This window comes from Rana temporaria, chromosome 1 (assembly GCF_905171775.1).
Source record: "Rana temporaria chromosome 1, aRanTem1.1, whole genome shotgun sequence".
NCBI lineage: Eukaryota > Metazoa > Chordata > Amphibia > Anura > Ranidae > Rana > Rana temporaria.
This window is the reverse complement of record NC_053489.1, coordinates 390,607,312-390,616,777: the sequence shown is the minus strand read 5'-3', so window position 1 is coordinate 390,616,777 and position 9,466 is coordinate 390,607,312. Positions and strand designations below refer to the sequence as shown.

The 9,466-nt window shown below is 42.8% G+C and overlaps 1 protein-coding gene across 1 annotated transcript; it reads right to left on the bottom strand.

The window, feature by feature from the left end:
* Nucleotides 1-837: 837 nt before the first annotated feature.
* DOHH (deoxyhypusine hydroxylase) lies at nt 838-8,269 on the bottom strand. The gene is made up of 4 exons (XM_040322594.1): nt 7,865-8,269; nt 4,265-4,341; nt 3,634-3,871; nt 838-1,476 (listed from the first exon to the last, which is right to left on the bottom strand). The coding sequence occupies exons 1-4, from the start codon at nt 8,238-8,240 to the stop codon at nt 1,160-1,162; spliced, it is 1,008 nt and encodes a 335-aa protein (XP_040178528.1). The 5' UTR covers nt 8,241-8,269; the 3' UTR covers nt 838-1,159.
* Nucleotides 8,270-9,466: the final 1,197 nt, after the last annotated feature.

The following is a 9,466-nucleotide window of genomic DNA, read 5'->3' as shown; positions in this document are numbered from 1 at the left end:
TGACATCATCTGAGTCCCATGTCCTGGCGGGTCTCCACTGTCGGCACTCACTGCAGGGCGGAAGCCGGGAGGCGGGGCACTCGGAGGCGGAGCAGGGAGGAGAAAGTTACATCCTCTGCCTGGGACGGTCCTGGAATGTTTTTTTCGGCGGTGGACAAAGGGCAGTGGTAGGCTGCAGAAGCCCCATGGTGGCAGTAGGCAGGACTTGATTAGATGACAAAATCAGTGGGGATAATCCAGCCCTGATGCTACATCTATACAGTAGTTTCGGCAACAACATCCCTGACAGCAGGAAGCGGAGTGAAATTCCGCTATTAGGGATGCTGTAGCCGGAACTATAGAAGTAGCATCGGAAAATGCGGCCACCTGCCTGCTCACACCGAGAAGAGTTACACAGCCAACGAAATGATGGTCCCACTAGCAGCCCTGCAATTGTTCTTAACAAGAGGTGCCGAAATAGAGATCTTGCACATTCTATTGGCAAATAAAGTCTTGGGGTGTGCCTGGGCATTAGGGTGTGCCTAGGCACACCTGGAACACGCCTATGGTTCTACTCCTAAATTAGACTTCAGAGTCCAGGTCCCACCAGAGGATGTGCCACAGCTCTACATCTAGAAAGCAATCCACAGCTAACTAATGTTACACAAAGGTCAGGAAAACGCCACAAGGCAGAGCCCCAGTGCTCGAAGGTCAAATTTTAAGGAGGTTCTGGAACCTTGCAGTCCAGTGGGGTCTGAGCACATGGGTGCAGGATCCAAAGCTTTTGCTCACGATACACTGATTCTGAAAGCTGCACAAAAGACAAGCTCGATGGGTGTGTACTAAAGTCTTGTTATGAAAAAAAAATTAAAAAAAAAAAAAAAAAATGTTGTCCAAATCCTCCAGTAAGCAACAATATGTCAAATGTTGTCAATGAAAAAGAAAGAAAATACAATTTAAAAAATGCAACACAAATCATGAATGCATATGACGAACTATGATAAAAAATAAAAAAACTGTATGCTGGGAATTCATGTTTGCTATACCTCTAAAATGTAGTATTCTGCCAGTATTCCTTTTCTACGGACATACAGCTGTGAGATTTCATGACCTTGAATATGACACAAACAAAGCAGCATTGCACCCTTCTTAGGAAAAAAAAAAAAAAAGTTTAAATGACTTAAGTCAACTCCTGGATTTGGTTTACACTGTATGCATACTGAAAGTCTCCACTGTTCTCGTAGTTGAACATATCTAAAGCCACCTCACAGCTCTCTCTCACTACTTGCTCCACGTCATCTCTATGTTCCCTAAGTGCTTTTAAACAGTCTTCTCGGGCAATGGAGCCCAAAGCTTCAGCACACTCATGGCGCACCATAGGATTCTCTTCCATCAGATTCAACGCTTCTGCAAGCCCTGGAACTGCAGCTTCATGCTGCATTTGACCCAAAACATATCCGATCTCGTGGCGAAACAGAGAGCTACCACACTTTAAGCCTAAACAAGAGAAAAAAAAAATTAAGACCAAGTCACTCAATATTCCACCTATGATAAAGAAAAAAACTTCAGTAAGTTTTGGTCTTGCAATGTACAGGCTAAGAAACCAATTTTTACATAGATTTTAATTTGTATAAAATATGAATGTGTATTCAACATCTGTGTAAAATCAGCTAAACAAAAACAGGAGCTTACAGGTGTGTAAGCAAACAAAATTAAAATTAAATGTTAAGGTTGCTTAGTATTTTAATACACTAGGAATATATGAAATATATTAAAACATCAGTTGTGGAAGTATTAGGGCTGCATTCACATCGGAGCGTTTTCAGCTTATAAAACACTCATCTCAAAAGTTCCAAAATGACCAACAAGCAAAATCCCATTACTTTAAAATGGCCCCTGTTCACATCTGAGCATTCTGTCGCCTGAAGCAAAACACCTTAAAGCTCAAAAAAAGTACATGACCCTCTTTTTAGGCAGATTACAGCTTTTCATATTAGTGACTTTTGGACCCCAAAACGCCTAAAAAAAAACAAAAAAAAAAAAAAAAAAAAACCACACACCTGGAAACGTTATGCAGCCTTAATGTCGCAATAAACATAAGCAATCTCTAACGAAAAAAAAAAAAAAAAAAACCCCTTTCTTCCTTCAACTACATAATTTCGAGTTAGAGTATGTGGCTTGGAAGTAGAAAAAAAAACAAGTGCGCTAAATGTTACTAAAAATGTGTTAAGACCTTCGGAAAAGGGAGTTCGAGATTACAAATATGCCTTGCAGAAAACTAGAAGCGAGTGGGACAACAGGAAGGAAGTATCAAAAGGAGTCTATCCCCCAAAAAATTAAAAAATAAAACACACAAGATCATGGTACAAACATGAACATTCCCCTCAGCTGAGAGTGTAAAGGGGAATACAGGGTTTGGTTCATTTGTACACGTAAAGAATCTCTAAAAAGTGGACAGCTGACAATAAAACAAACCCACATTGCAGAACATCAACATCTAGTAAGACATGGTTTGACAAATTTGCTGGGAATCTAGGAGCCAGATAAAAAAGTAAGGAGCCAAAAAACGCACCCCGTCCCGCCAAGCTCGCGTGCAGAAGCGAATGCATATGTAAACGGTATTCAAACCACACATGGGAGGTATCGCCGAGATTGGTAGAGCGAGAGCAATAATTCTAGCACTAGACCTCCTCTGTAACATGCAACCTGTAGAATTTTTTAAACGTCGCCTATGGAGATTTTAAAGAGTAAAAGTTTGTCGACATTCCACGAGCGGACGCAATTTTGAAGCGTGACATGTTGGGCATCAACTTACTCGGCGTAACATTATCTTTCAAAATAAAAAAAAAATAAAAAAAAAAAAAAGTGTATTTTTTCCCAAAAAAATGCACTTGTAAGACCGCTGTGCAAATACGGTGTGACAGAAAGTATTGCAACGACTGCCATTTTATTCTCTAGGGTGAATATGTGTATATATATATATATATATATATATATATATATATATGTCTATCTATCTATCTATCTATCTATCTATCTATCTATCTATCTATCTATCTATCTATCTATCTATCTATCTATATATATCTATATATATCTATATATATCTATATATCTATATAGGTTCTAATTAGAGGGAAGGAGATGGCAGTGAAAAACACATTAGAACTGCTGTTTTGCTACTTGTAATGTAAATGTAACCTGTAATGCCAACGGCCACCACAAGATGGTGCCAGATCACAGAAGGAAGCCCGCGGCTTTGTGGCCTTCTGCAGGCCTCAGCTTCCTTCTGTGAAGGCCGCAAAGCTAAGGCCTCAATTACCAGTGGGCGCGGGCCCGCCGCGATCGTGCCCCATGGCTTAGCGGCCTTCTGCAGGCTTAAGCTTCGCCAGGTCACAATTTGTCGCAATTGCGACCTGGTGTCCGGATTTTGTCAAGGCCTGTAGCAAGACTATAGCCACCGCTCCATGCACCCAACCCAAAAACGAAAGGGGAAAAGGCAGCCACAACGCTGTCCTTAATATGGTAGTCGAGAAAGGAACGCAACAGGGATTGGATAGGAAATTTGCAAATTGGTCCTCTTCCTTTAAGGCAGCAATCTCTCTGAGTTGTAATGGAGAACATAACACCACACTTTATGCAAGCAAGACTTACCATCTGTCAAAGCCAGGACTGCCTCCTGGCCACCAATATTACGAAGTGCAAACATTGCACGATACCGTTCAAAGAGGGGCAGTGTGTCATTCAAAAGTGCATCACGTAGAGAAGCAATATCCCTTTCTGTAGAGGGGGGAGCAGGGTCTACTGAAAGGTAAGGATTATCGTCAGGGGTATCAGGATGGTCTTGAAGCCACTCTATCCTGCGTATAGCCAGTTGACACGTTTCTGCTACCTGGAGTGTAAGACAAAATTATATTTACCTGTAAAAATGACACAGATACAGTGACACACACACAATGTTAAACGTATTTGGGCTTGCTCCCGAGCCATGCTGTCTGCATCTATTGGCCCCACCATTGTCATAGGATCTGATTGACTGTGCAGGAGACAATGGCTGCACAGCGAGTAGGGACAAAGCTGAGAGAGCTGGACGGAACCGAGATCAGGCTCAGGTAAAGTCCGGTCAGACTTCTCTCAACTATTTAAAACATGTTATAAACCTTGAATTTTATGAAACCAAGCAAACTACAGACGCATTCAAAACTATAAAAGATGATCATTTAGAAAATATACAGTATTACAAATGTCAGTTTTGTAGTTAGACTTTCTGAAAAAGGACAGTTACCTCAATAACCGGATCTTTGCTATATTCTTTAAGAAGTTCAAGCATTTCAGGATCTCCAATAGCACCTAAAGCTTCTCCTAGTGAGTAAAATGGAGAAAACAAATAAATAACTGAAAAAAAAAAAAAAAAAAAATGTATGACAATTTCTATGATGACTAAAATAAGGAGGATTTATAAAAGCGGGAGCAAAATGTATGTTGTCAGAGGCAAACAAACAAGTGTCTACATTTTACATAATGTCTGTCAAGGATATACGAGGATGACGACATTGATGTTGCTGAATGATTAAGGCCCCTTTCACACATGAGGACTGCATGTCTACTTTTTCATCCATCCGTTTGCGGATGAAAAAGGGACATACATTGTGGGTGTCAACGGATGAACATCCGCCGACACCCGATCTCATTCGGGTCCCCAATCCTCCGATTCTGCAGACGATTTTAAGATTACATGACCAACAAAACGGGAAAAAACATAGGCAACAGCTGGGACAGTGTTAGTTACCCCAGCATTTCATATTCCTGATATGTACCTGTATGAAAAGTATCCGGTTCTCTTTGTATTGCTTTTGTGTGAAATCCCTGGTGCTCCTGTCCATCCCTCTGCTTTTCTATTAAAAACTGACCACACGCATTATGTAAAGTCTTTACAGTTATGTCCTTATAACTGACCACGCTAAGTAGGAGAACGCAGGTAGCAGAGGGAATGTGATCACTTACAAAAAGGTGGGGGAGGTGTATATATGTGTTTTGCCTTTTGTTTAAATTGTAAACTGAACGGGCTGCGATTGATTACAGTTACTTTAAATGATGTGGGAAAGTACAAGTTTGCAAGCCAAGGCAGAACTATAGGCAAAACCCCATTTTGCATAGAGCAAGGGAGGGTTACAATTACAACCCATCAATTTTTTTTTTTTTCACCATCTGTCTAATTGCAGAGATTTTTGGGGATTTTCTTTTACTTTCAATAATTATAAACAGGACAAATAAAGAGGGGGGGGGGGAATCTCCTTAGCAGGACCACAGACAGCAATAAAAACTGACAAGCAATCTAATCCTTCTCCACTCTATCCAAAACAACAAAAGTTTTGCCTTTAGTTAAACTATAAACAAACTAAATTAACCAGAGCCTTTGGCTATAAGTCAGTGTTCCCACCATGGTTAGATAAAAGGTAGATTGCACCCACCTAACTGTGGAACGATAGTGTGAGCTACATAAACATGGTGGAAGTTGGATGCTATAGGTCCCTGAAGATGTTTAGGACCAAATGCATAGGGCAGAGCTTTAGTACCGACGTCACACAATTGTATTGGGGTCTGATCATTACCAATACATATGAGTTTTATATGCCAGACTTTGCTTTTAACCACTAGCTGACCAGCCGCCACAGTTATACGGCTGCAGGTCGGCTCTGCTGCGCGAAATCACATAGCTATACGTCACTTCGCATTGCAGCCATTAGGGGGGCACGGGCGTAGTTTTTTGACTTTTAATAAGGACACTAACCTGTCCAGGGAGCGCGCAATGTCGCGCCCCCCCCCCCCCCATCAGTATCAGTCCATCAGATCTCGGGTGCAGGCGTCGCCATTCTAACTAAGGAAAACCAGCGGCTTGACTGCCCGTTTCCTGTCGCGCAGCGCTTTGTGAATGGCCAGCTGTCTGACACACAGGTCCCAGAAGACAGCGGGGGGCTCGCCACACAAAGGTAATTACCTCCTGCTCCCCGAACCGGATAGATCAGAAGTACAGGCTGTACTTTATAAAAAGGTACGATAGAATAAAAAATAAAAAAAATCAATATCCAAAAATGAGGGATGGAGAGTTGGTCTTTCGTTTTAAGACCTCCTCTCAATAGTGGGTGGAACTCCGCTTTAAGCTGTTTTGTTGCTTGAATCTTAATAAATTTTACTGCACCATGGCCCTGTCTCGTTTGCTCTGTGTGTGAGCTTTGCTGACAAACTACCATTCAATGTGTATATCGGTGGGAGCAGGAAAGGATTGTGACCAGCTTAGTGTTGCATCCCTGCTGGCTATGAAGGGAAGAGTGGCTGTAGATTAGTGCGATTTGGTGCGTGCTCTACACATATATATTTTTCTGGCGAGTGTGCAAGTCATTTACTGGTGTGTGACCATACATGGAAAGATTATCCGTGGTGGAAGATATTCTATGAGAAATGTTTTCCTCTACACATTCTCTGAATAGACATTTATGGCCTTTTGCTCTGCATCTCTTTTTAAGCAACTTGGTGTGTTTTGAGAAGCACAACATTCCAGTCATTTGTTTGTTTATTAAAGTCAGCAGATACACTTTTTGTATCTGCAGACATTAAATAAACAGCCCTTCACCTGTCCCATGGTCCAGCGATGTGCTCACCCCCGCGTCCTCGGCATCGCTACTATGGGCACATGACTATAACAGCTTGCTGCTTCAGTCGGGTGCCCACTGGGCATGCACGAGTGGCGCTGTGGTCTGTGAATGGCCCTGAAGTCTTCTAGGACCAGTCATGTTTACCAGAAGACTTTGAGAGGGAGAGCCTCTGCTCTTAGGCGACCAAAACGGAAGTGGGAGCGGGAACCTGTCAAAATTGTGCAAGGTGATCAATTTTACCACTTCAGGACCACCCCACCCAGATATACTGCAGCAGGGCGGCCCTCCTGCACAAAATCATGTACCTGTAGGTGATTTTGGGCGCGGGGTCTGGAATTCGCGCTGCTGGCAACCCTCTCCCGCTGTGATTAGACCTAGCGGAAGCCAATTAGCAGGTCCGGCGGACGAGCCGGGCCGCCGCTGATAGTTCTCAGGAGAGGCAGAACGGCGGTCTGCCTATGTAAACAAGGCAGATGGCCGTTCAGAGGGGAAAATGGACCGCTTGTGTTTCTGTTAAGCAGAAGCATTCATCCCAGTTAAAAAGCATCCCCTAAAGGACACTTAACCCTTTGATTGCCCCTGATGTGTCATTTATACAGCGACAGTGCTCTTTTTTTTAGCACTGATCACCGTATTGGTGTCACTGGTCCCCAAATTGTTTGCAACAATGTCACAATTGAAGGTTTATTGAAAGCAAACAAATTAAGTTTAAGAAAGTCCATAAACCTATCCTATATTTTTGTAGCTGCTATAACTTTGCACAAACCAATCAATATACGCTTATTTGGATTTTTGTTTTACCAAAAATATGTAGAATACAGATTGGCCTAAAATTATGAATAAATTCGATTTTTTTTTTATTGGATGTAAAAAGGTGTTTTTGTTTTATTTTCAAAAAACTGTTGGTCTTTTACAGTTTATAGCGTAAAAACTAAAAACTGCAGAGGTGATCAAATGTCACCAAAAGAAAGGATTTGTGAAAAAAAACAAAAAAAAAACAGCGTCACACGATCGTGCAATTGTTAAAGCAACGTAGCGGTGTATAACAATAAATAAAAATGGCCTGGTCAGAAAAGAAATCTACCATGACACCCTAATAACTACATGTAAAGACAACAGTGGCCACAAAATTATCTAACAAGCATTTCGAGAGATTATATATATATTCTAATAAAAAAAATCTGACTATGGTCTGTTATACCGGTGTGAGTCCAGTAGGGGGCAGCTCTCACCTGCTTCATGACGCACCATGGGCTCCTGGCTCCGATCTCTCAGCACAGAGCACAGTACAGGAAGCGCGCTCCGGTCCCTCATCTGCCCCAAGCAGTAAGCTAGTTCATGCTTCAGTAACGCGGACTGATCGCTGAACCCACGGCCGATCCACTCCACAGCATTCGGGCCACCTATATTGCGAAGGGTGAAGAGCGCCCGGAACCGCACTGGCAAAGGGCGGCTTGCGTCCACCAACACCTGACCCACGCTGTCAGTGTCTTCCTTACTGGGTGCCATGTTACAGGAAGAGTAGAGAGTGGATGACGTTACGTTAGGGAGAGGCGGGGCTAGAGAAGACGTTGTGCGTACAGGTTGGGACAGCCGTTGTGCTGTCATATTCCGCTCCCTATCGCAGAATGCAGTTGGCCGTCACGTGACTTCCGCAGCATTCTAGGATAGGCAGCAGAATATGACACTGCACCGTACGCCTGTGGCAACGCCTCCGTTTTGTTTTAACCACCTCAGCTGTGGTTTTACCTCCTTCATGACCAGGCCATTTAGTAATTGCGCGGTCATGAAATGCTGTAGCCAAATGAAATGTATATCATTTATTTTCACACAAGTGGAGCTTTCTTTTCGTGGTATTTGGTCACCACTGTGTATTTTATTATCTAAACGAAAAACCCAAAACAATATTTTTTTAATTTATTCTTTAACCACTTCAGCCCCAGAAAGGATCTAGCCGCTTCCAGACCAAGCCTTTTTTGAGATGTCGCTTTAACTGACAATTGCGTGGTTGTGCGACGTTGTACCCAAACAAAATTGTCGTCCTGTTGATCACCTCTGCGGTTTTTATTTTCTGCGCTATAAATAGGGTTGCCACCTTATCCCTTTAAAACTGAACATATATTAATTACACAGGTTCTATGGCTCATTAAGGTGGTAATTAAACTCACTTGGTACTTTACCTGCGTTAAATTGGCCTCAGAACCTGTGTAATTCATATGTGTTCAGGTTTAAGGCTGGGTTCACACTACTACACTACTTTCATCCTACTTTGCTCTGTGTTCAATGTTTCCCTATGAGAGCGTCTTGTAGCGTCCTACACAAGTCGGTCCGACTTTGAAAATGCTCCCTGTACTACTTTTGGTCCTTCATTGATCCTACTTCAGGCCCATTGAATATCATTGAAGTCGGACCAAAGTAGTATCCAGGGCCAGATTAAGAACATCATGGGCCTGGTGCTGAGGATTTTGGTGGGGCCTCTTAGGCTGCATTCACACCTCCGCGACAAGTAACGCCGCGTAGGCAGCGTATTTTGCCGCGAATAGTGTAACTTTTTTTTTACAAATCCTTCCTATTGCTTTGTATGGCCGAACGCCAATGCCGCCTAAAAAAAAGGGTCCGGGACTTTTTTTCATGCCGCAGGTGTACGGCGTCTATGAGATGTGAACCATCTCATAGACAGCAATGGGAATTCTGCCCTCCAGCGGCACGAGCGGCCGGCGTCGGGCGTTTTGTCGCGGAGGTGTGAATGGGGTGTAATAAATAATAAATAAATGCGTGGGAATGACATGAACGCAGCCCAGCCAAGGCAAGTGACCAAAGGCACAGAACCCAGA

Bases quoted from the DNA above. Each gene is read 5' to 3' on its own strand.
- DOHH (XM_040322594.1), bottom strand. From the start codon at position 8,240: ATGACAGCACAACGGCTGTCCCAACCTGTACGCACAACGTCTTCTCTA. The intron at 4,342-7,864 runs GTGAGAGCTGCC...TTTACTCACTAG, and splicing joins CATGGTGCGTCATGAAGCAG to GAGAAGCTTTAGGTGCTATT. The intron at 1,477-3,633 runs GTAAGTCTTGCT...TCTCTTGTTTAG, and splicing joins AGTCCTGGCTTTGACAGATG to GCTTAAAGTGTGGTAGCTCT.